This window comes from Lipophrys pholis (genome assembly GCF_963383615.2).
Source record: "Lipophrys pholis genome assembly, chromosome: 20".
In the NCBI taxonomy this organism is placed as follows: domain Eukaryota; kingdom Metazoa; phylum Chordata; class Actinopteri; order Blenniiformes; family Blenniidae; genus Lipophrys; species Lipophrys pholis.
The window spans coordinates 6569669-6597256 of record NC_137648.1 but is presented as its reverse complement, the minus strand read 5'-3'; the positions used below and the strand labels follow the sequence as shown (position 1 = coordinate 6597256).

The 27588-nt window shown below is 40.2% G+C and overlaps 1 protein-coding gene across 2 annotated transcripts in view; it reads right to left on the bottom strand.

Annotated features, from left to right (window-relative positions):
* The window catches only part of neto1l (neuropilin (NRP) and tolloid (TLL)-like 1, like), a gene marked incomplete at its 3' end in the record, with an annotated part of 80112 nt that extends 53042 nt beyond the window's left edge, over positions 1-27070 (bottom strand). For both annotated transcript variants that reach the window (XM_080489675.1, XM_080489676.1), the window contains exons 1-4: positions 26303-27070; positions 25530-25586; positions 25308-25442; positions 24109-24357 (exon numbers count right to left, since the gene is read on the bottom strand). In XM_080489675.1, coding sequence (XP_080345801.1) covers positions 24109-24357; positions 25308-25442; positions 25530-25586; positions 26303-26330 — 469 coding nt within the window. In that variant the 5' untranslated portion in view covers positions 26331-27070. The remainder of the gene's footprint in view (positions 1-24108; positions 24358-25307; positions 25443-25529; positions 25587-26302) is intronic.
* Positions 27071-27588: the final 518 nt, after the last annotated feature.

Below are 27588 nucleotides of genomic sequence, written 5' to 3'. Positions count from 1 at the left end.
AGATAATGGCGAAGCTGGCAGCAGTGGAAGGGAAGCTATCGTTCAGTGAGGTAAAAGCACATTTGGACAGGCTGGGGTAGGAACTACAAAAAAAAACAAAAAAAAAAAACATTATCAGGTATCTAAAAGGCATAAATATGAGGAGTTTCAGGGAATAAAAAGTTAGCTGAAGTGGAGTCACCTTAACACTGCATGACACTGCCGTCAACGTCAAGAGTACATTTAGTACTAATTAGATGACATTTGAATACTAACAAGCCCAGCTAAGATGACAGGCAGGTAAATCTTGTTGAGCACATCATAACACCCTCTACACAGAGGCAATATCATAAAAATATGCTTCAGGATTTCTTTTCCGAGGCGTAACTATGCTTTTCTCGATTCCCTTATGCACAAACAAAAGTATTTTTACTGTATGAACGGCAGTATATTTGTTCTGTAGTATTACAGAGATACAAAAGCTCAGCTACAAGCCTTCAGAGTGGATATATGAACAGCGAGCAGGAAATCATTTCACTGATTGGAGCAGATTGTATGGCTTCTGTTCTACTTGAGCCAAAGCTGAAACACATGGTCAACATGGACTCTTTATCCAATTTCTTAACTCTGCTTTACCAGCATAAATGCATCCAAGAAAGAAGTTAATGAAACCTAACTGAGTAACAGAATAAAGCTATAATCCACTTCTACTTGGAGTCCAAGCCTCAAGAAAAATGCATAAATTAGTCATAAGAAAGTATGGCGGTTGAGACGAAGTCCCTATAAAGTTCAAAGCGAAGCATGGCAAGCTTAATGCAAATATTTGTTTCTGTGATCTGTGAGGAATGCAACGCAGCGATTAACATAATGGATTTCCACCCCTGACATGGGTTTACCGAGCATGGAATCATTGTTTTTCATTCCATGCAGTTTTATTCATTAATGCAAGGAAACATTACTGTGCATGAATTTTCAAATGGAGATTCCAACACATGCACACACAGATTCATGGTGGAGTTAAGTGTGTCCACAGCTATGAAGAAGATGAATACATATATACTGTATATATGCTGCATTTAAATCTATATGTAACCTTTGAAGTCTGATAAAAATGGGAAGACACACTCTGATCTCCCGGAGAGAATAACCCTGTTGGTCAGATTTGCCGTAATCAAAAGGACTGTCTGTTTCTCAATGCGTGTCAGGGGGAATTAAGACCCCTGAATGAGAAATCAAATCACACAGCATTTCCTTTCATCTCGTCTTGAATCGATTGCATGTCATAAAGTATGTTGGGGCAAACCTCGCAGCATTCTGGACTGGTGCGTCTCGACTCTTTCACACAGTTTCAAACAGAAAAGAGCTTCTTGCGACACCTGTGAGCCAACTCCCCCAACATGTCGGGTTTATTCATGGTCACATTGACAAGCTGGGATTAGACCTTCACAGACTATCTGTCCTAACAATGCAAACATTTCCGTCATCCAATTTAGTCAATTTAGGCTCTCAGCTGCCTGGGTGTTTGATGGATGCCCGGAGTAGTTGGCAGTGGAGTGGAGAGCACGCTTTGATGTTGAGGCCCAGACTGTTAGAGTATTCAGGTTGACTTTGATAAACCCCATTAGAGTGCCGTTATCTCCCCCTCTCTCTCGCTCCCTCTTTCTCACAAACACTTACAGGCTATGAGCCTCAGAGGAATGGTTTTTGAGGGCGAAAATACAAGGTTGCTTTGACATCGCATAAAAACCTGGGGTAATGATTGAAGAAGTGGGTAACGGAGAAGACTACAGACAGGGAAGGCAAACTGAATAAGATGATTGAGATGGCGTGAGGGGAAGAAAATCAGATAATGGCAAAGGGATGTGTTACAAAAGATTTACATACATATGAAACTTCAGGCTTTAGTCACTGTAAAAGATGGAGAGATGTATATCCGAACAGCGGCAGAAACTGCAAGATAAGTGAGAATGCATGCAAAGATGTAAAATTACCATCAGTTCAATCGAAAAAAATTCTAAAATAACATCAATGATTAGTCAAGGAGTCCGACATGTACGCTGCGCCCCATTCACTGCTATCTAAATTGAAAAGAGTATGTATACCAACTTAGGGATCAGAAGTTAATGGAAGCAGTCATGCATCAATTGGGTTACATGAAAATGTCCGTCAGAAACGGGCGAGATAACAACATCCTTTTAAAAGATTTTTAATTTTCTCAAATTGGCTTTTTGTGTCTGATAGAGGGTGTGTGTGTGTGTGTGTGTGTGTGTCTGGGGGGGGGGGGGGGGGGGGGGGGGGGGGTAGCTGTAGGCACATTACAGTGGGAGTTTTAATCAGACATCAGAACGGGTATTAACAGGGAAATGTGCTAAAAGGGTAAGATCAAATAAAGATCTCACTCCAATGTAATGAGACGCTGCTCTTTGGTACGCCGGCTAATTATGCAAGCCAAGTTACAGCACAGATTGCTCACAGTGGAGAAAAAAAAAAAAAAAGGTGAAATGACAGAGGTGGGAAAGTGATAAAGTGGTTAAGAACTCGCTGGCCCTCTGCTGTAATACATGCAGTGAGTTTAGTTTACCCATCCTGCCCTCGTGTAAACTCTTTAGTCACTCAGTGTTTAATGCCACTCTTATAATCCCATCCGTTAGTTTCAGGGGAAAAATAATATCTGTTGCTTCACACACCTAAACCTCAGGCAAACTGTTGCCTGTAGCTGATGAAATCCTGATTGCATTTAATGAAATGGAAAACCGCGTGCCTATCTGGATTGGACTGAATACACCCCAAAGACCTGCATCAGAAAATATAACTTTACACTTGTAAAAAACAGTTTGTTGCCATCTATCAGGACTGAGTCAAAGTCTAAGATGGCAATAGTGATCACTTTCTCAGCTTAAGAAGAACTTCAGATCCCGGAGTGACAAGAAGTGTCTGATGTTCTCTTGCAGGTATACTGTTGTACGAAAGAATCACCAGAAACACGCTGGATGATCAGCAATCCCCTGACTGAGCCAGTCAAAGGTCAGGAGATTTGTGTAAGGAAACATGAGACTGTGAACTGTATATAAAACTGAATGTAACCAGGAAATATCTCGGAAGTTCAGCAAATTCCCAACAAAACTTGAAAATGATAACAGGTATTTATTTCCATTTTTTTCATCATTTGTATTTCAGAAATTAAAATTAATCTTTATAACATCAAGATTTGGTCTACAGAGCTGTTTTATTATTTTATTTATTTTTTATTTGAATAAAAGCTTTAAAATAGGCTTGAATAAAACACATTATTTACAACTGAGTGTTTACCAAAAGCGCTACTAGTAAAAGTAAAGATGACGAGCTATTAAAAAATAATGTGTGCAGCTATAAAATAATGAAAAAACCAACAGACACTTACCTTATCTTATCTTATGTAGACACCAAACTGATGTTAATCTCTTATTGTGAAACAAAATAAGTTTACCATGAACAATTCTCTCCTGAACAGTTGGCAAAGTTACAGAACAAGTCAAATGAACTGTATATACTACCATGAAGTGGATAAACAACACATGTAATTTCTAGAACTCTTTCATGGCTGGGATTTTTGTAAATCAGAAAATTTACATTCATCCAGAAATGTATCCAGAAAACACACATTTATTTATTTTACATTTATCTTGCTCTATGCTATAACATCCTTTACATCAAGTCATCCTTGGAGGTTTAAAAAAAAAAAAAAAAAAAAAAGAGTAACAAACCAGTTTTAATAAGATAAAAACAATTTGTGATATTTGTATTCAAATGCAAGGAGAAAATGTAAAAAGCTAACAGATACATAGAAAAACCTACTTTAACACAGTACTGAAGTATTTGCGCCACCTCTGGGATTGCTTGGCCTTGACAATGGGATCTGCAATGTTGCTCAATGTTGTTTTAAATCATGACAACACTTACAGCCACTTGTACAGTTGACACTAAACTGACTAATAAAGCTCTTTACATCTGTTTAAAACGCGCCACATTGGAAAGCATAAGCAGAGAGAGTATTATCATTATTTGTTCGGGAGTATGCTTTTAGCGGAGGCTGGTTCCAATATGCATCTGAAACGACCATCTTCATCACTGTAAATCACATTACCGTAATGCTGCTGCAATTACTCCTCCTGCTGGGAGAGGGCATCTATGAGTGGGAAGTTATGGTTCTAACCTTCAAATAAAGCTTTATGAGGTGGTGTAGGAGAGGCATGGGAGAAAATGTTGCCACTACAGAGGTACAGTACAGTTTTAAAGTGTGAGCCGGAAGCTTGTCTTTGTCTGTTTCAACCATTCCACATACAGGGGGTGTGCTCATTGTGAAATATACAGCAGATACAGTCCCAACTCTTCCAAGAGTAGAATACAACAGAAAAGTTTCATTTTTCCTATAATGTGACTCAAACTGCATAACTTCTATTGAAACCTTTTGAGAATATTCGTTTAAATCTAAGCTCATAAGTTAAGCATATGAAAACAAACACAGATTTTTTTACTTTTTTTGCGGCACCTCCATGTTTATTAACGTGTTGTTATCAACAACCTGCCAGATTTGTTGGGGAGTTATGATGTTGCTATATTATACAGCAACAAACAATACAAAAAGTGACTGTCGGAATACCCACATTTGGAGAAATGCAGGTAAAAAGGTGCATACAACAGATATGCATGTTTTTTTTTTTTTATCAATACATTTCACATTTTCATGAACAGAAAAATCCTTTGTTGAGACTCAGCATCAGTAGAGACGCTCAGATCTGAGTAGACAAAGATTGTAGTAATTACAAGCAAAGAAAAGGGGGAAAAATAGACTTTCAAACTTAAAGAAATATACTTCAGAGTGTAGTTAAAGTCTCCAAATACATCAAAAAACATCCTAACAGCTGTTAATCAGGACAACTACTTAATTCTGTAAATCCTTTTGTTTCTTGATCTTGTATTTTAAACAAATTCAACACACGATGACACACTTCCTCTGATGTCTTTTTGAAATCTACTTTGCTTTGTGAAGAAAAGATTTACAGGGGGAAAACCACGCTACTTCACCAGCAAATAAAGGTATTTTACAACCTACGTGAAGCAGAAACGTTCACCTCTAATGCATTGAAAGGAATACATTTTGGTTGACTTTTTAATTTCTTTTATTTCTAAAATACTAGAGATCACTTTCTACAGCTGAGACATACCCAATAACTCAAATTGGAGGCTTTCTCTTAGAAAAAAGGCTATAAAGGCTGAAGCATTTTTAATGATTCGTATGTTATTTTCTCTAAATTGCATTGTTACATTTATTATATTAATATGTACTAAAAAAAAACAGGTTGTAGTAAGCTTGTGAAACTTTGAAATAATAGAGTGAGATAGTATAAATTATACAAAAATGCAAACTATTTACAGCTCAACTTAAACGTTCCCATTTATGCTTTAATCTGCTCCTCATTCATTATGAATGCTACTTCGAAAATGCATCCTTAATCAAACAGCTGCGAACAGAGAAAGCCGAAAAGAAAACCATTTCTATCATGTAAGAGTGATGATCACAATATGCCAACAGGCTGTGGTGCTGCACAGAAATCCAATGTCACTGGATTAAAAACATTGTAAACAATGCATTAAAAAAGTTGGTTGTCGAGGTCTATATGTTATAACTGAGCTCTAATGCAGGGGGACACATTGCTTTGGAAATAAACTACTGTATTGCGCACCAGAGGAGTCGCAGTGGGGGGAAAAAAAAAACACAACAACATAGTCAACTAAATACTCCCTCAGGCACAAGAAGCAAGAGGGGAAGCTGCTAGTTTCAGCCTGTGTGTGTGTGTACAGGGGTGAGACGGCTTGCAACTCAGGTAACAAATGTTTGTTTCCGCACTAGACAAACAGCAGCAGCAAGTACGGCGGGGCAAAATATCCGCGCATCCAAATGTGTTGACAAAATAAGCATCTGAGAGGTAATTAACAGAAACAATTAGAAGCAGAGGTGTTAGTGTGTACTCGTAGTGCAGCAAACAAATTAAACACATCAATGTGCTATTCAAAATGATTTTACTTTGCTTGTACACACTTTGCACAGTGGCGTTGCACACAACTCCATTAGTGAGACGAGGTCCAAAAAAAACAAAACAAACACAAAAAAGTCTCTCTCTTTTTTTTTTTCACAATAAATCAGCTTTTTGGATCTGACAAAAGTGCAAAATCACAGATGTTTAACAGACGATGTGTCAAGAGATCTACCGCTAGGAGCTAAAACCTTCCTCCGGAGCTAGTGCCACAAGCAAATGAATATTTAAGCCACACCAAAGCCGTCCTCTCCACTCAATTTAAGCATTTTCACTGAGCTCTTCCTAACGCAATCTACGTTTCCACAAAGCCTTGCTCTTCAGGGGCCGAGCACGATAAAATCAATGACTCAGACTTCCCTCCTGATCACAGTCAATCTGTCCTATAAGCTTGAAACACACAATGAGGGTCTTTTTTTTTTTGGAGGAGGGTTTAAATCTAATCTCATCTCTCACCCCTCCAGAGATTTATTTATTATTTTGTCTGATGGATGACCCTGTGACGCTGTTTTAGACCCTCTTACCTTGCTCTATGATGTGGCGGCTTGAATGCAGGAGCTTGCGGTGTGCGGGTCACAGATGTATGATTACAAACAGAGGAAATTGTGTTTCATGCAGGATGGAATTGACATTTTCATGCGGCGTGAGTCGGAGGTGCAATACGTCTCAAACAGCAGACTCACGGAAGTTACAGACATGTAACTCAAGGCGACAACAAACTCTTCTTTTCTGGTATGACTCACTAATACGGCAAACCTGCACATAAATATCTTCCTCCATCATAAGAATGAGACAGAGTTACAGAGGCACGGAGATCTACCAAGTAAATCAGAAAGTAAAGTTGGCAGACTTTTGAAATACTAAGAAATATAGTGTTGCCCAGAGGGTAACAAAATTTTTAAGACGAGCTCCACAGATTCAACCTCATCTTTTCTAATTTAAGAAAAGGAAAATTATATTCTACCGGCACTAAGCTATCTGGGGAAAAGACAGTGATTTCAATCTTACTTGAATTTCACATCCCACCAGAAAAAATAAAAAAATAAAAAAAAAAAGGGCCCAAAAGGATTACGCCTGAATATTTAAGATTGTACAATGTGCAACGTTGAGTAAGTGTTTTTTATCAGATTTGGGCAAAATTTAAGCAGCAGCGTATGAATATAATATCCTTTCTTTCCTTCACCCTTGCAAATGTGCCTATTTTTACTGGCAGCGCACAAACCCAGAATCAGCGTCATCCTTTACAAACAAACGCAAGTGCGAAATGAAAAGGATTTTTTGATGTGAGGGTTCAGATGTAGCCGCTCGGTGGAGGTCCAGAGTGGATGTCTGTGTTTGTGTGCAGGGATTAGGAGCAGCATACAGATTTGAGCGGTTTCCCTGCAGCTAAAATCCAGATTGACTCGACTCTCGGATGAGACATGGCCTGTCCGCACAAAAAGACACAGGAATAAGAGCTCGCATTGCTTGCGTGTGTGCAACCTTATACATGTGTAAGGAGCAGGCTTTGTATGTGTTACACTCTTCTATCGTTGCTCCCCATATCACCTATGGGCTAGAAAAAGGGGGGTGACATAATTTCCACGTATTCTTTTTACAAAAAGAAAAAGAAACAAAAAAGCCATTATGAGTATAAAAATATCTGATTATAAAGAACTGACTGATAACACTAACGCCTTCACTCGATTATCAAAATTGATGGAAGATTTTTAGCTTCAAAATCTCTCTAAAACTGAATAATTCTATTACTGAAAATCAGTAAGAAGGGAGAAAAATCGTGTCGATACATTTTGTCACCTTCTATTCAGTTCTACTGTCCTGCAATGCAATGTGGTTTTTTTCGACGATCGTTGCTAAATACTTCGCTTCGTCTTACGTTTTTTTTATATTACAGCCTGATTCCAAAATGGATGAAATTGTTGTTTTGGTTGCAAATGTATTAGAAATAATAAAAAATAAGGACGTACATTCACATAAGTATTTACAGCCTTTGCCATGAAGCTCAAAAGCAAGTTGAGGTGCTCCTTGCTTCTACTGATCACACAGCTTGATTGCAGTCAACCTGTGAAAACTTCAGTTGATTGTACATGATTTGAAATACCACACACCCGTCTTTATAACATCCCACTGTTGACAATGTATTTGCATTAACCAAACATAAAATCAAAGGAATTGTCTGTCGACCTACAAAACAGGATCGTCTCAAGGCCCAAATATGAGTGCAGAACAATTTCTGCTGCTTTGAAGGTCCCAATGAGTACAGTGGTATTCATCAACCATAAATAGAAGAAGTTGAGAACCACCAAGACTCTTCCTGGCTGGCCATTTAAACTGACCGATCGAGGGAGGACTTCAATCAGGGAGGTAACCAACAAGCTGATGGTCACTCAGTCAGAGCTCCAGTGTGGACAGAGGAGAACCTTTCAGAAAGACAATCATCACTGCAGCAATCCACAAATAGGGCCTGTATGGTGAAGTGGCCAAACGAGACATGGCAGCCCTCCTGGAGTTTACCAAAATGCACCTGAAGGATTCTCAGACAATGAGAAAGTAAATTCTCTGGTCTGATGAGACACAATTGAACTCTTTGGTGTGAATGCCAGGCGTCACGTTGGGAGGAAACCAGGCTCCGCTTATCGCCAGGCCAATACCATTCCTTCAGTAAAACAAGGTGGTGGCAGCATCATATTGTGGGAATGTTTTTGAAAGGTGGGAACTACGAGATTTGTCAGAATAGAGGGAAAGATGAATGCAGAAAAGTACAGAGACATCCTGGATGAAAACTTGTGGGAGGATATGGCATAGACAGATTTTATGCATAAATCACATTCAGCTTTACTGTTATCAGTGTGCAAATGTTCATAATCCAATTGGATTAAATAAATCGAACAAGTGGATGTATAATCAACATTTTGATGAACTAAGCTTTTTCCAAAATAATTTTATCCTTTCTGCAGAAGTTCAGATATTTCATTATACAGAAGAGACAAACAATCATAATGGAAGCATGAAAGACGATAACATCAGCAAGTTTCAATTTCAAACCTGAAGAAATGAAGCCAAACAACCGTCTCTGTAATAAGTATTATCTACTTACGGTGCTTTGCATGCAAGATCAAACTCAACGCACAGACAGGAACTATTGTGGCACTCCAAGCTGTTTCAAGGCTATTCATGAAAAAGCTCGTGTGATTCTGTATGATGAAGAGTCATCTGTATGCATGTTTGGCGCGGAGGCTTATTAGAAGCCACAAGGTAAAAGCCAATTGGCATCCTCTCCTAGATGGTGGCGAGAAAAGCCAGTGTCAGCTCAATGAATATTCAGATAGAAGCAGAGCCTTGAGGCGACATGGAGCAATCCCATTCTTTTATCAGTCTTCCTCATGGCATGGTCATAACCTATTCACAGCCATCCAAATCTTGCTTTGTATCGCTGAATCCCTCTTATATTTCTTCCATTTTTTTCCGTCTCTTGTTCCGCTTTGTCTGTTACTTCTATCACTCACATACACAGTATCTGCTGAAGTACAGCGTTGCTCTTGCTCTTTCTCTGCCTCAGCTGTACATTTTACTGCGTAGGGGAATAATGAGAGCCAGCAGCAGTGGGTGGCCATGTGCGTCGCATTGTATAGGAGTGCTGTGATTAATCGAGCTTGCCAAATGGAAAATGAAATGCCAGCAAGGCCATGCTGTTCGGCAGCCTGTTAGCGTTTGTTTGAGAGCAAAACAGAGACGAATGCATATGATCGACTTCCTGACTTTTCCAGGTCCCTGCTCTCGGCAATCTTCCAGGAAGACTTCAGTTGTTCACAAGAAGAAGATGGTCTTAATTGACTTGCTGGACTCCACTGATGTACAGTCAGTGACGTGAGGAGGAAATAAAATGCTCTTGTAACCCCCGTGCACCTCAATAATCATAGATGGATGAGCAATCTGTGCTGCAACAAGGATGAGGGAACCAACACCTCGCAGAGGATGTGCTTTTGTTTGCGGTTCTTTCAGCCATTGTGACTCAAGGATTCAGTGTCACACAGATGCTTTACACCTCAAGTAAAAAAGGCTGAAAGTAAACTGAAACACACTTCACCCAATGTCAACAAACTGTAAACCAAATGCCACTCACGCCTTAAGGACAAGAGACAGTAAACATTCAGTTTTAACCTGGTTCTTCCTGTAAGAGCTGTTCAGCTGCCCACAGCCTCACAGAACGGTTCCTCTGGGTGCAATAAATAGTCTTCATACAGACGGGGGGGGGGGGGGGGGGGGGGGGACCGAGCTGGCCCTTTTATTTATATGAGGTTTATTTAGTGATGGTCTGCTTAGAAATTCTACAGTCGTGGTTATGAGCTGCAAATCAAACACCAATTGAGTCATGACTCTAAACCAGTGCAGATTCACACTACAGTCTGTTCTTCATTAAATACAATGTTTCTCCCAATATTGAAAGATGAACCTGGGAAAGAATGGGATGAATAAAGCATGTTGAACTGAGAGTAGCAAGAGAGTTACAGTCATCTGTGAACCATAAACCACTTGTCACCCGTTTTCTATAAGCCTATCACATAGTAATGATATGCATTAAACCTCCAATGCAGTCCCAACAGTACACAGCATGGTCTGTGTGGTGTATGACCCCAGCACAACTGTTATTTCATGAAATGTACCATCAACTCATTTCATTGTTATTCCCTATAAGGAAGCACTATATTAGTTTGGTGGGCTGCTTGAATCTGTAAATGTTTTTTTCATTGTGAAATGCCGTGAGGATTACCAGCATTGCACATCTCATAATCCCATCATGCTCTTGCCCTCCTCCATTGTTATACGTTGACATCAATCTCCAAGCAGCAAAACAAACGCCTCCCATTACCCATTAGTTTCCCCTGATGCCAAATGTGATTTCGGTCCTTTTGGAATCAGACATTTGCTCTTAGATGATAAGCTGGGAATGTAGAGTCTGCTGCCAAAAACAGGATGTAAGAAAATGGGGGAACACAGCGTGCATAATGAAAGGAACATTTATCATTCATACGTCTTTTGAGACTGTTATTAGACATTTCATCCCAGTATGTTAATACACTAGCTCCCTGAGGAAGTATCTTTCTGATGAGGAGATGAAAACAAAAGTAAAACCCGTCAAGCATGGAAAGCAATCTGCTCTGCGATGTCCTCTAAAATCAGAGGGCCAAATCATCAGCGATGAGCAAACAAAACTCATTCACCTTCCAAAAATAAAAAGACCTTTTCAATCAATTCTGAAGAGTATAATTCTCTACGACGTTTTCGATGGGTTGAGGCCTTAATGTGTGCAGAGATAAAACACACAGCTCAATCTCATTGCAGCCTAATACAGCATAATGGAGAGAGTCAGGCTCTCAGCATGACAGCTGAGGATCCAACACAGTGATAGGCTAATGAAACAAAGGGCCTTAGGCAAGCTGTTATGCCAACCGAGGAAAGGAGCAAGAAAAAGTACTTAAAACAATCCAGTTAATTTCCAATGCGAGCAAAGCCCATATGCATCATGTGTGCAATGTAGCAATGTAGCAAACATGGGGTGAATACACAGTAGAGCCCGTTTTTGTGGACGGAGCACTGCACGGTTTGAAGAAGAGAGCTGCCAAGATCGTGTTACATAAAGATGCATGGTGGACACAAATGTGCACACATATTTCAGCATACTGTTTGCACACAAGGGTATTGGTCCATATGGTTTGTGTGTACACTAATAGGCACATGTGCACACACAACGATTCACCTCCAATCCCCAAACAAGGCCACATCCAAACACCCCCCCCCCCACCCCCCCCCCCCCCCCCCCCCACCCAGCATGGTTTACATTCCTGCCGACTTCAAGCTACAACAGAGCACTGCCCTGACCCCCACAGCATCTGCAGCTGAACAGCAGGTCTGGCTAACAGACTGCCACAGAGGATGGAGGCAGGAGGCAGGCTGAGCCACTGATTGATCTGCAGGGTAATTGGCTAGGAGCTGCAAAAAACAGCCAGAGGACATAAATATCAGCTACCCTGCTGGATAGTGAGTTAAGTTCCACAAGAGAGATAAACTCTGACTGGTTGTCCCCTGAGTGAAAGCTCATTGTCTGATAAAGCTGGTGAACACTCTGTGCCGGGACTCCTGTCCTGAGCAGGAAGGAGAACGGTGTTATATCAAGAGCGAGAGACACGAGAGGAGTCGAACTGGGTAGAAGAACGGAATGGAGTTCCGGTAACATCTAAAAAGTGGTACAAGTGCAATTGTGTCTGCTTTTGTAAAACCCAGTTTGGTTTTCAGTCTTTGTGATGAAGTGACAAGTGAGAACTGCTGCTGGTGAGGTCACAACTGAACCACAATAGTTCGAGATGCTTTGAGCTATCCAGCTGGACAAAAAAGCCTCAGTCCCATGGAACGGTAAAGTGAAGTGCATCCAGATCCACATCTGTTGCGAGGTTTGTACACAGAGAGTACGGTTAAAGTATATACAGGACTGTGAGCACCGCATAACGATGCAGGAATGTGACGTCATTACACAAGAGTAAGGGCAAGAGTAAACATGCAACACTTTTGCTATTGCAAACACAAGACCAGCTTCAAGCACAATGGAGGACTTAGTCGTTATGCTTTTGTTTTTGCTTGGTTCCTATGTGGCCTATTGTATATATTTCCTTTAGCATGTTGCAAAGTAAAACTATCGATCATTTTATTGAAGATGCATTTTCAGAACTGAATTAGAGATGAATTACTAAAGGGCATATTTGTGTAAAAGAGATATATACAGCTTATTTGTACAAGACTAGTTTTGCTTTTAATTACCTATCAATTCCAAAAGCTGTAAACAATATCTTCCATTGTGAATAAGCATAGGAAATCTGGCATTCAACCAAAAATTATAATTTGGTGTGATGATATGCATGATATGAGCTGTGTTGAGAGCAGTGGATTTCCTTGCTCTGGGAGGTTGGGCTCATCCTCCCACTCTGAACTGCCTCATTTGGCTTGAAAACAAATTGTGCCCACAGTATGTCAGTATATTAGATTATGATGCTTTAATGAGTGCTCACTGAAACTGAGAGAAACTCAGAGTAAAGGTAAACAATTGTTGATACCAAAAATGTACTTATATGCATTCAAAAACATAAGCCAATAAAGATCATAGGAACTGTGATTGACAATGTCAAAATGGTGATGATGATGCTGTGAATGCTAATGATTCAAATAATTATGCAAAAAAAAAATTGCAATCAGGCAAATCACGTAATAATTGCGATCAGGCCTTGTTAGAATTTAAATGCGCTCACCAAGTCACCGCTGAGATAATGGAAACATGGCGACATCACGGCGAGAAAGTAGGACAAAGGCAAACTGCACAAGAACCAAGATGATTAGTGATGTTGTACACAAGAAGATCATTAAGAAAAAAGCAGGAAACATACACAATTGTGTATTAAACAACTCAGAGTTCATAGTTTGAAGTAGAAACAATAAAAAAAAAATTGTTCAAAAAGTTTGCTTAATCTGGGGTATTGTTTCAAACCCAATGGTTCTACATTGTTTAAATTATTTTAGTGATAGGAGTCATATTTCTGTATGTCAGCCTTTAATGCTTATATTTCTCATAACCATGGCTTCTTGACTATTATGTAAAGAAATCAAAATCCAAGCCCAGTGACTAAACACTATTCATAACGGTGGCATCCAGGACTTCTTCCCTATAATTAATCATGAACAATATTCACTATTTCAGTACAGTCAAAAACACACAACACATTAATACTGAATAACTGCCAGATATTGAAGGTTTAAATTATCTTAACGAAAGCCAAAAGCCCTCACTCATTCAACATTTTTGTTTATAATTCTACATCTAAAAAAATATAAATAAATTCACTGAATCTGGCGTCTGCATATAGCTGTTGTAAATTGGATAGAAGTAATCAAAGGCCAACGAGAGAAGGCAGGAGAAGAAAGCAGGCAGTGTGAATGGGAAAGACAGAGGGATGAGTGAGAAGAGCGAGAGCACGACTGACCCCTTTCACAGCTGCGAGAGGTGTGCCTGAAATGTTAACTTGCGCCATCCATCTCGTTTTACTAAAACAGTGAGGAGAGAAGGGTGTCTTCAGCGGAGCTCGAAAGTACCGCCTGTCATTTCTCTTCACAATACACGGGCACAGGAGATTTCTTCTTGAAATGAGATTGTTGAGGTGTTGCCAGCCACAGCTCAAAAACCTACAAGGGGGAACTCCATGGGAAAACTGCACAGGAGACCTTATTCTCCGAAGACATTCTCCATGCCAAAGTCCTTTGGCTGATAATAGTACATAAGGGAAATGGTATGATACATGGGGAGCAATGTGAGTAATACACACCTACACATCTTCCCAATGGAGAGAAGAGTGAGCCACGACAATCAGAGGAACAGTAGGCAGCTCCGAATGAACATGCAGAAATCTCCCTGTGAATGTGACTTGCGCTGCAGGGAGCCCTAATGGCAATAAGCACTGAAGCACAACATTGGAAGGAAGATCTTTTTTCTGTTTGTTTTGTGATTTATCAGGAGTGACTATACGGAAACAGCTCATTCGGGGAGGCACAGCATAACCTCGGGGGGGGGGGACACCAGTGAATGCACCACAGGAGATTTCTCTCCATTTCTACTCACGGATTTCATCTACCATTCCTCTGTGCTCTTCTGTGAATCTGAAACCTTACCAGTGCCAGGCCATGGAAAATGAAAATTTACTCCAACTGCCTCAGGTGCTGCACCAGCGCGGGACAAAGTTTTGACAATGTTTTTTATTGGATTTATGGGGAGAAGTATCAAAATGTAAAAGCTAGACTGAATTCTACAAGGTCGGTATTCACTATAGAAATCTGTTCAAAATAAAGGTCCTGTCACACCTGACGTTTTTAGGTTGACGCAGTTGAGTTTCAGGGTCAGGGAGTGCAGCGTGGCAGGGAATATATGCACATGACACACACTTTGGTGCACACTGAAAAAGCTGGGAGGGGACCACCTCGTCAGGCCAGCGCACAACTAATGCATCAAATATCTTCACGAGCTAAAAAGGTCTCCAAGGTCTGATGGACTAAGAACTAAGCAGAACAGTCATTTATATGCAGCATTTAGTCAATGCTACATATGTGTCAAACATAAGGCCTGTGGGCCAAAACCAGGCCGCACGTGGCTGCAATCCGGGCCACCAAACCGCCAATCAAAGTGAGAAAATTGCAAAGATAACAATGCATTCTTAAGAGTAGTGGACATAACGCTTCACTGAGACCCGAGCTGAGATGTTGGTGATGCTGCCATGAAAACTAGCATTAGCCTCAAAATCATACTATCGGGAGGAATTTGTAAAAACATGCTTGAAAAAGCATGCGAAATGCTAGATGTCTTTTGGACATTTACTATATTTTGTATCATTAAAACTGGCTTTACATTGATATTTCAGTAACTGTGAGTAGCCTACTGATGAAAAATATACATATTTTCATCACATACTGTATACTCAAGATAAAATTGGGCTGTATGTGAACGACAATGAGTTTGACACCACTGATATAGATGGACTAATAAAACAAGAAGCAGGGTATCAGGTCAACATGTGATATGTGATAATGTTGTCAAGTGTTATGACAACAATAGTCTTTGCAATAAAGACAAACACTTAATAGTAGATGCTGTTAATGCATTTGTGTTTTCAGATTAGTTGATCTAAATAACATGCCCTTTCCCATGCCCACAATTTACACCAGATGTGACTGGGACCATTTTTCTTTTTTTACAGTATGTGCATCGGACTTTTTTGATTTAGGTTCTTTTCCTTGACCTTTGGGCTTCAGATAGCTGTCCTTAGCACAGCAGGTTTGAAAAAGAAATTAGGGCAGCAAAATCTTTATCTAATTGCACAATGTTTGTGAATTAATCACAAATAATCATAGTTTTGCTTTCATATTTACAACGCTTTTGTATTGAATTTGCAGATGAATGCACAGCGCATGGAAACAATTCTCATGGGTCAGTCTTTTGTGAGATGTGTGTTATTTATCATTCTGCAACTGAATGTCATACTCCTCTCTTACAAACAACAGTGGATTGAAGCCATCCACTTTTTATTTATAGGAGCAACATCCCAACACTTCCGGTCGGTAGTAATATAGAAATAGTTTACTATATCTGACCACAAGGCTATTAAAATTCTACAGTAGCTATTTCTTACCATCTGTCATTTTCTTTTTTTTTGTCTATCAAAAAGTAAATGTCACAGTGTGGAGTGAAGTGAAATATGGCATGGAATATAAAGTACAGCCCAAAACTATTTCTTCCCCAGAAGAAACCAATATTCAACTCTCTTCTTCTCTCTATTCACCGTCCTAAAACCTCCATCATTCATTTCAAGAAATAACACTAATGAATTATTATTTGCCTCCCTGTTAACAGTTTGGTGAATGTCAGTCTTTAGAAACTTCGTTTTGAGAGTGTAGAGAATAACATTGATTAAAATGCAATTCAAACATTGAAATGTCGGCTGTTGCCTCCAGCTAATGCCTTTGGTGCCACATGTGAGGCCGGAAAGTATCTGAACTTTCTGTCCATCCACAGCAACGGCACCGCCTGCCACAGTCATTTCCTTCCAAGAGCAACGAGCCAATCTCTACGGTTCAATTTCCAATTTTCCAGTTTGAACCCATCTAGGTTCAATCTCATGACCCTGCCTTCTTTATGATAGGCCCATATATCCTGGTCCAGCAATAATCCTAAATGTCATTTGATTCATTTCATTTCAAAATGATTCTCGGGCCATTTAGAGCTCGGTTGGTCTTTTAAGAAATTTTAATCAATCAAAGCCATTTCGATTAGCCATGGCCTGAATTAACTGACAGTAACGTCTTAAGATTTCTATTATTGCGGTCAGGAAATCTATGGCTCGAACAATTTGGACTTTCAGACCTTTATTAGTTAGACGTTAGAAGAAATGTACAGGGACAATCAGTCAAGTATTTTAAAAGAAAGTCTAAAAAAGAAACATTTTGTAAACTGCCATGACAAATCGAATGTCGGATGTCATTTTTCTTAAAGCAGTAAAAACAACAACAAAAAAAAAAAAGTATATATTTTCCCCAAAAACCCTCCTGAGTCCGTGTACAGCAGTGCCAGGTCCTGGCTCTGCAAATAGCCAATGATCAGAGTACTTGGAGGAAAAGGGGGGAGGCTCACAGCTTTTATTTGTTCTGGCTTTGGCTTAAGGTGCTGAAACAGCACTTAATCTACCAGTCCACAGGGGTCTAAGGTCACAGCGCCCTGGGGCGGACCGAATGACAGAATGCTGCTCAAATCCCTCAATAGACTTGAAAAAACACATTCAGATAAACGTATGCACTACGGCTTCTTCACTGTATGATTTTCACTGCCACACTCACTTAAAAACATTATATAATGTGACATTACTACAAGGCTGTCTGTCACAATGTCAACACGTCTGCTGTGTCCCTGACCTCCTGAGGTGACGTGAACGTCAAGCGGATGACTGCATATGTGGAAAATAACCTTATAATTCAAGACACGATAAAGGTCAGATAAGTTTTTTTATACTATACCGCAGACAATGGCTCAACATGACACCTTCATATATTGAAGTATTTCACAGCAAAATAGCTGTTCTGCTATGAGTATATTTGAGCCAGATAATGATGACAAAGACAGAAAAGGATCAAACAATTAAAAAAATGAAAGCTATGCCAGCAAATATACAAAAAAAGAGACAGTCCTGAGTCACTGGCCTGGGGCTTTTCTGTCTTTTCCTAAATGACAGGCTCATTTCTTACTCTTCTTGTTCTGGCTTCCTCCGCAGCTGAACAGGGTTTTATATGGACTTGATTTTGGAGTGAAATGTTATGACCTCCAAAGTGTACAAACAAAAGCTCTGCATGCCGATTCAATCTGGTACCATTATTATATTATCAGACCAGGCGGTTAGCGCTCTTGCCTCACAATGTGAAGGTCATGAGTTCAAATACCAACTTTCTGGGTCAAGTTTGCATGTTCTCCCTGTGTGTGTGTGTGTGTGTGTGTGTGTGTGAGTAGGTTTCCTCAGAGTGTGTGTGGTTGTCTCTCTGTGTGTTTGCCCTGTGATGGACTGGGGAACCTGCGGCCATAGTTCGGTGGGATTGGCTCCAGCGCTCCGTGACGCTGCACAGAATTAAGCAGTATAGAAGATGGATGTATGAGAGTCTCAGGAAACAAACAGAACACCTGCACCACACAGTGCATTTTTTCAGACCTTTGGTACTGTGTTTGATTTAAGCAGAGGATTCATATTGTGATGAATAGTACATTTTAGAGGCTTTTGATATCTACTGTAAAGACAAGGGAGTATCAGCAATCTTACCTCCCCCGAGAGCAGTAAAGCAAAAAACAATTATCAAAATGTTCAACTGCTCCATTAAGTCTACATTTACACAGACACACAGATATGGGGGCAAAGTGTTTATCCATGTGTTGCCCTTACATCCACTTTCAAATGGCCTGTAATACTAACTGAATTGTGTTGAATTTTGATGTTGTTGTTGTTTTTAAACACAGCAGAGTTATATTATAGATAGACCGGCCACAAGCATTTTGTAAATCATCAAAAATTCAATTTCTGCTTGTTGATTGTTGCTTTTAATGAGCATGGTTTAAATTAGCACCTAAAAGCCACAATAAAGGCAGAGCGCTCACTGGCTTCTTTTGTTCATAGTGAGAAATTATGATTCCAATCAAGTTAACAACAACTTAAATTGCTTACTGTGTGTGTATTTTTTTCTTTTTTATAAATTCTATATACTTTATTGATCCCCTTTGGTTATATGTACAGAAATATTTCCCCAACCGTTCATAGTTAACCTTTGCGTCACATACTAGGAGCAGTGGGATGCCACACTGCAGCGGGAGCTACTGAGGATCCACTCAGGGACCCACAGTGGAAACCTTTTCAACCCGTCAACTCTTTATATTCTGTTCTGGCGAGGTACAGGGTTTGGTCATGACAATGAGGAATGATTGATGGATAAGCTGTAACTGTTGTATGAATTGTAACTGTAGATATTGACTTGATGTTAGATTAAGAAAAAATAAATATTGTTCGACTTAAAAATGAAGTAATGACAAAGATGCAAAGGGGTGGGATTAAATAAGTTTTCACTTTTTTCTACCCCCTTTCAAACCTGTAAACCTACATATTGAAAACTGATTGTGTCGTTTATTCCACATCTGTTATATTTATTTGGATGTTTTTCATTTTATACTTTGTTTATTTCTGTTCCTTTTTTTACATGTTCGAAATAAAGATACAGATAACCTGGGATTTGACCCTCCAAACGCTTCTCTTACCTCTCGGCCGCCACTGCCATGATTGTTTGGCACCACCTAATCAGCACACAAATATGATTTCTGCATGTGATATTACAGCATCCACAGTTTAAAGAATGGAAGGCAACGGGTTACTAGTGTGGAGCAGTGATTCCCAACCCAAAGTGCGGGACCCCCTGGAGTGGAATACTAGTGATAACCTGGGTCCATGTTATCATGGCCTGTTCTTCTGCATTGATTTGCACAAAACACAGAAAAAGGACCTAAAACAACTAAAATTGCTTTATTTCTTGAAGGTTCACCCTTTGTGTCTTTGTGATATCAAAAAAGCAGAATACACTTGTAACAGGCTGTCAGTCCATCACAGAGGTGATACACACTCATACACACTGGCCAAAACATTAGGAAAGCCTTTCTAGTAGCAGTTTGGACCCTCGTTTACCATCAGAGCTCCCTTAACTCTTTGTTAGATAGATTCAACCAGGTGCTGAAAATGTCACTCAGAGATGTTTCCCTCAATGTTGACGTGAATGTATTGCACAATTGCTGCAGAGTTGCTTTCAAGTGAACATCCCTATGGTGCACTTTTGGAATAACTGTGGTTATGATGGAGGCCTTTAGATTCTAGTGGACTCAATGTCATGTTCAAAAAAATATTTTTGGGGAGTTTTTGCGACATGGTGCATTACCCTGCTGGAAGCAGTGATCAGAAGAAGGTACACTGGGTCATAAAGGGCAAGAAGGGTATACTCCGGTGTTTAAACAATGCTCAGTCTGTACTAAAGAGCCCAAAGTGTGCCAAAAATATCTCCCCCACATCATTAAACCACCAGCAGCAGCCAGACCAGTTGATACGAGGCAGGATGGATCCAAGCTTTCATGTTGTTTACCGCAAAGTTTGACCCTACCATCGAAATGTAGCAGCAGAACTTAAGACTCTTCAGAACAGGCAACACTTTTTCCTAGTCTGTGCAAAGTTCAGCCTCAGCTTCCCGTTCTTAGAGTGGCACCCACTGTGGTCTTCTGCAGTTGTAGCCCATCAGGTTAAAGGTTCATGTGTTCACAGATGGTCCTCTCCACCATCTCATACAGTTTAAAAAAAAAAAACTGGCCCAGCAAACTGCTGCTCAATGGAGAGTTTCTCTTTTTCAGATCGTTCTCTGTGGACCCTAAAAGATTGTTGAGAATACAAATCCCAGTAGATCAGCAGTTTCTGAACTACTTAGACCAGTCCATCTGGTTACAACAATCATACCACGTTCATCGTCATTTAAACCAAATTTCCTTCTCATTTTTTTAAACCAAGTTTCACTTTTGCAGGTCATATTGACTGCGTGAACATGCTGACAATAAGTTGCTGCGACATGATTATCTGATTAGCTATTTGTAAAGTAAAGTAAACAGGCGTATCAGATGACGCGGCTGGTGAGTGTCATCTCACATTTTTTTGGGGCTGCTGGATGATTCTGGGAAAACCTCGGCAGGAACTGACTGAAAAGGCAAATCAAACGGAGGCCTTGTGAAACTGACAAGGCTCACCACCGCTCGACTGTGCCTCCCTGTTTTACATATGATTCAGCTATTTTGGCAAACTCCCGACGTGTAATTCATTGTCTTCCTATAAATGAGCTACAATATCATTTGCTGCTCCGCTGCTGCCCGAGTTCTGTGATGCAGTAAGCGACCGACAACGAGGCGTCTCCGTGTAATTTCTTTGACGGACGTCACATCACCGGGGAGGCCAAGTTCCTCTCGTCACCGTTTTGTATGAATCTCTCGTGTGTCCATTTTCTCACTTCCTCTGATGTCACAGATATAATAGCACAGCATCTGTGGACCTCAAGTGCACCTCAGCAGATAATTCGGCACTAGATATTGTGAGATTGCAGTCATTCACTGGCATTCAGTGTACTAACTGAATTAGTCATCAAGAGCATACAGCTCTGAAAGGATACAGCCAGAATGAGGAGTTTTTCTTTTTTTACTTCACCACTCATAGAAAGACTGAGGAAAAGGCTACAAGCTGATTCACGTCACCTTTGTTGCCACTTTTTTTCCCACTCACATTCATCAAAAGAAGGCTGTGTGAATTAGCATGGTTAGCAGAGCAGCTGCAGATGTAAGACACTATTCACACTGCCAGATTTCAGAGTATCAAGTCGAATGAATTCAAGACTTTTATCTTCTTTAATTATGTAAATCATATGCCACAGATATTTCTTATCAAGTCAAGAGGCAAAGCTTTTTTCTTTCCTCTCAGCAAATTCTCACTGAGACTCCCAAGAGAAGTAGGAAGAAGAAACAATAATTGAATTGCACATTACGGGAAAGTGGTCTAGATTCTTCCGCTGTGACTATCAGGAAGGTTAAAAAAAAAAAACAATCCTTCAAGTGTACTCCTATTTTCCAGCATTTTTAGAAGTTATGGCTACAACAGTAAGTGCATATAAATACTGTACTTCAATATTTTCCTCACACCAATAAGGGAAAACAGTTTCACAGACTAATTTTACTGTATTACATTGATTGCAAAGTGTCAGACTTAAACTATACACGTAAAACACAAAATCTGATTATACCTATTGCTTAGGTTCATCAAAGCAGACTAACCCTGCAGTCTGTAGAGTCAATTTTAAAGTATTCTATTCAGTTTTCCAGGAAATGTAACCCAACAGCACATTATGCTTATTCGTATGATTAAAAGAAAAGAGAAAAAAATATTGTTCATCTCAATATGGCCTTTTTATACAGCCACCCAACTCATTTTCCTAATAAAATGTCTTTAAGCCCACAAAGTCTTCCGCTAACCTTTGGGTGGCTGTTCCTGCAATACACAGCGGCTGCCAATCCCAGCGAACTATGTGCGAAGGCAGGAAACAACCTGGACGTGTCGCCAGTCCATCACAGAGGAAACACAGAGACAGACATCTCCACACACTCACTTTAACAGAGTCACCAATTAACCTCAATTGCTAGGTTTTTTTTTTGTTTTTGATTGTTGGAGGAAAGCAGTCCCCTAAAAAAAAAAAAAAAAAAACTAACATGCAAACTCAACACAGAAGGCCACCACAAGCCCAACCTTGACCCATTTTTATTCAATATTATAAGACATATTTGGGATTCAATCAAGTTTATGCTTGAACCTCATACATTGTCTGAAGTTACCTGGTGACTGTGCAGGGTAATTACCGCAGACTACACAAAAAGAACAATGGTTGTGTTTGTCTTGTATTGTATTTACTAACGTGAACATTTTGCAGGTTATATTTCTGAACAGAGACAGAGCAGTAACCATTTACTCCTCTGTCCTGTCCTTGTGTGAAGCAAAACTAACCATAGTCCGCAGCTTCAGTTCTTCTTATTGGGTGTAATTCTCAGAAGAGGTGTCAGGGAGTGTACTTGGCAAAACTGTTGAACTATTCATTTCATGGTGGTTTAGGTGATATGAGCTCGAACGCCATTCATCATCCTATTACCTGGCAAATGTTTAGCTACTCGGTTGGCCTCGCTGCTGGAGAAATAACACATTCAGTATATCACAAGTGCACTTCTAAAGAGTAGAACTTTAAGTGAAGTTGATAGAGCAATTGATGTATGAAGCACAGCTGCAGGATGAGAGATTCATGCCTCAGCAGACGGCATCTTTGTAGCACAGAACATAACTAAGACTGACACCCTCTAGAAATTTGTGTCAATTCATGTTTGCTGTGCTTTGTTTTTCCTTCCCTTGCAGCTTCTTTCTGAAATGTATGTAAATATATTTGACAGTGTAACTTTCTGTAACTCTTACTGTGCCTATGTAAGCTACAATAGTACAGTGCAGTAGATGCCTGTATGCAATGTATCTAATATCTACCAAGCCAATGCATAAAATGTACTTTATTACTTGGCTTATCTCAGTATTTTATTACAACTTGCTGCACCTCTTCACTGTAATTACCTAACAAGTGTTTTACCATTCTGATGTCTCATACACAAAGTCATTACAGATAAATCCACAGGCTATTTTCCCCTCAAAGGCTTTCTCTTCAGGACTGTGAATGAAAGGTTAATGCACTGCACACATGTCCATCCAATAAACAATGACACATTCAAAAGTCCAATGGGAAAATGCTCCATAAAGTGCAAGTGGATATGGAAAAAAAACCACAAACTGGCATACCCTTCATAGTCCCTGGCACTGTGCCTTTTGAGCCTCAAACACACTGAAAACATTGACAGTATTATTAAACCCAGTCAAGTGTAGATGCAGGAATATTAAATCATTGCTATGCACCGATTCTTTGTCATCAATCCTTTCTTTGCGTCAGAAATAGGATCTCAGCCAAAAATGAGGCAAATTAAGAAGGTCAATATTTTACACGGGGACGGTGTACAGATAAGTGAGTTTCTGCTGCTCATGACTCGAAATACAAAGAGAAAATGAATACCAGGCTAACCAGCCACTAGAGTCCTGGCCAGTGACAGCATATTGCCAATGGAAATAGTGAGGGTGTGCAGACAGACAATCAATAAAACTGCAAGAAGGCTCCCACAAGGCCGAGCTCCTTGAATGATGTTTGTTATTCATTTGAAGCCTTGCTGTTAGAGCTAAAAAGGAGGAATATGCTTACAAAGGCAGAAATGAACTGACACAGGCAGTAAGGCGTAAAAACTGCAAACAAAAAGAAAGAAAAGAATTGGGGGGAAAAAAATAAATCATACCTGCAGTGAAGTTGTAACTTGCTGAAAATCCCACCGCTTCCAGTTCACCATCTGTAACAAATTTTATCCAGAGATATCGGCCGCTACTCCTGATATCAGGTGGGCTGTGCTGGCCGCAGTAGCGTCCGATCATTGGGGAGAAGCCAAAGGGTCCATCCCGGACCTCGATATTGTCAAATTTACATTCCCAAGAGGACTCGATGGAATAATTCTCCTCAAAGTGTAGATCGATGCACTGCCTTGGGGGCGCTGGAAGACACAATGAAAATAATTACAAGACAGCACAAAGCATGGAGTAAAATATTAGTCATGCTCTCATTGATGACCGCTCAGCCTGTTTTATTAGCAGCACGCCCTCACATTCAATACACACCCCCCACCCTGGCTGTTAGTCAATTCATCTCAAAAACACCAGAGCTGTTAGTTCCGCATCGACTTTGGTAATATTTTAATCAGATTATGTGCACCGAGCAATCAGATATCATTTTGTCAGCATGACCAAATCAGACCGAGCCACCTGATGGTAAATAACCAATGCATCTAATTGGTATCTGAAGAGGCACTTTGATTTCCCCCTCAGGAGAGCCCCAGTAACGCTTTAGCTGTGAATAAATAACTCGAGTACCTTGTTCTTTATTACTTCTTTTTTTTTTTTTTAACTGGAGCTTTTGTGTAAGCCTTTATCAGGCAAGTGACCATAATGGGTAATTTGTGCATCTCTATGTTTTCTGCTGATTTGTGTTTGACAATGCTGTTGTGCAGTGTGGCGTTTGGCCCATTTGCTCGAGCAAAGCATCTCCGATTGTAAGTTAGTGCACCTGGGTGATGCATTTTACCTTAAAAATAGAAAATAAAAAGTGAAATACAGGGCTTGAACATCGGCACCAGATACACAGAAAGCTACTCCACATGAGAGTATCTATTTTTGAACTTAGAACCAAGCACAGTCTAAGTGTGCTGCTTTTGTAAATACCACTTTGTACAATATTAGGGCCTCTCTTAGTAGGACATTTGTATGGGGTCTAAGACCAATGAAAAACAGGTATAGGTATGTTTTTCATCAGTTTTACACACTTTGCAGGAGATGTGATTTCATGATTGGCGTGCAATGGTGCATCTTTTATGACGACTTTAAAATCTCAAGTATAAAACTTACAGTCAACCTTTTTTTTGAGTGCCCGGATGAAGAAGATGTTTACCTTCAAGGATGTAAACACACTCTGTGTCTGGGGGGTATTTGTTCGGGTAATTGGGAGAGGTGAAGATCCCTCCTTCTGATTCTTTCACCCATGTCCCACACTGACCTGCAGGCTTCACTCCAGAATTGTTTTTCACTAAAACATATTACAAGAAAACATACAGAAGAGTGATCAAAGCTTTGAGAAGGGAGGAGATGTTTAGGTTGCTGTGAGAGATCTTACCTGCTGGATCCTTCTTTGTTGCCCCAGACAACCCAAGTATGAGCAGACTTGCAACAACTGTAAGCACAAAAAGATCGACAGATAGATTTTAAAGGGTGATGGTGACACAAGTACCTTTCTCCTCTGCCTCTAGGTGTGTGTACGAGGTTTGACTCAGCATTAAAACGCATTCCTACTGTTGGTTTCATCAGTAATATGATCATGTTAAACCTGTTCTCACTGTAACCTGAAACACCCTCAACAAAATCTGCACAATACCAACGAAAGTGATGACAAATGTCCCAATCACATCACAGTCAAGGGTATGGAGTACAACCCAGACTGCATAATAACAATTACTCTTATTTATAGCTCTTGCAGGCCACAGGGTTCAGAAAAGCCCTCAAAACCAGAATTAAAATCATTAAAATTGATTAGAAAAACATACAGACACCAGTTTTTGTTGAATATACAACTCTTTATGTGAATCAAAACTAGACAATAATTTAAAAAGATTACAATAATAAAAAAACGAAAACTTAACATAGTGACCTTCAACATTGAGTTGACAGGTTGTAAGAAGCACTGCGTCAATCCATCACAAATGTTTTTCAATACAAATGGTTACTTGTGTCCCTGTTTTTAGTTTGATCTGTTGCTCAGATTTTTTTTTTTAGAGTCGCTCTAAACTGATTAAAGGATTATTATACCGCGTTTGGGTTCCGGTGGTGAGGCAGAGCAAGCGGGGCTTTGGAGCAAGTGTGTGCTTCAGCTGATGAATACGGATGTCTTACCGTGATGGAAGCTGTGCCCATGTACCATGTCTGTTCCTTTCACAAACGGCTTCAGACTCAACTAATTCCATTTAGATTTGGGGATACTTGAAGAGAGAAAAAAACACAGAGATGAGAGTTTCTGACAAATTCACACCGAGAAACCGCTCATGCCGCACAACCTTTTCGGTGGAAACAAAAAGGAAAAGAAATATTCTCCCTATTTTAGAATCTTAAGTGGAGGAGAAAAAAAAAATCCTTTCAGATGCGTCACAACAACTAGTCACCAGTTTCGTATAAAACAAGAAACAGTTCCAAACACTCGCCCGATTTCCATCCAAACGTTTCTAATGCCCTTTGGTGCTTTTGATGCACTGAAAGGATTAATAGTCCCTTCATCAGCCCTTCTCTAATCGCTCCACCTTTGCGATCTTCTTTTGGAAAATATCGTGGACAGCCTTGTTTTGTCCTCTTTGGTCCCTTTATCAGGAGAGGGGGTCCTTCTGGGCCACGTAAAACCACGCAACACTCATCTCTGCCGCGTTTTCTTCACTCTTTTGCGGTGCGTAAAACCTCCAATGGAAAAGAAAAAGGTGAAATGTTGTAGTGATCTGACGCGCTGTTCTGGTGAGGAAGAAGAAGAAAAAAAACCCAGCAGCCGGTGTTGTTGCGGTTGTGTCCCTCTGTCTTGGCTCCTGTCAACTGTAGAGTCCCCGCAGCCAGCGGGAGTTAATGTGTCTCCCTCTTCCTCGCGCTCATTCCGCGCTGACTACAGCCGTCCAATGCGCCACGAACCTCTGACGCACGCGTTGAAAACTTCTCCGAGACACGACTTCAACCGCACACGCGCACGGAAGCGCAAACGCGTGTGTATGTGTGTGTTTGAACAATGAAACACCAGGAGGTGTAGAATTCATCTCAGCTCGTGGATCCGCCGCCGCGCAATGCAAAATGTAAAGGTAAGCAGAAAAGACAGCAAAATCAGAATTGGAATAAACAAGAAAAAAAAAAATATATCGCATATATGCGCTATCAGCGTGATCAAACATGGAAAAACAGGCAGGATGAAATAGGATGAGGAGCTGCAGCAGAGTTATGCATAAACAAACAGACTCTCCTTCACTGGTTCAAACAATCAAATCTTACCCATTACGGACAAAAAGCACAGTTTGCGCTATTTGGGATGCACCCTCAAAGTATAGAATAAACTAGATATACTCAGTCATCAGATTCTGCCCTTACCCCATCATAGTCTCACTTTTCACAAGGTAAAATGATGTAGGCAGAGAAGCTGCACTTTTATTTCT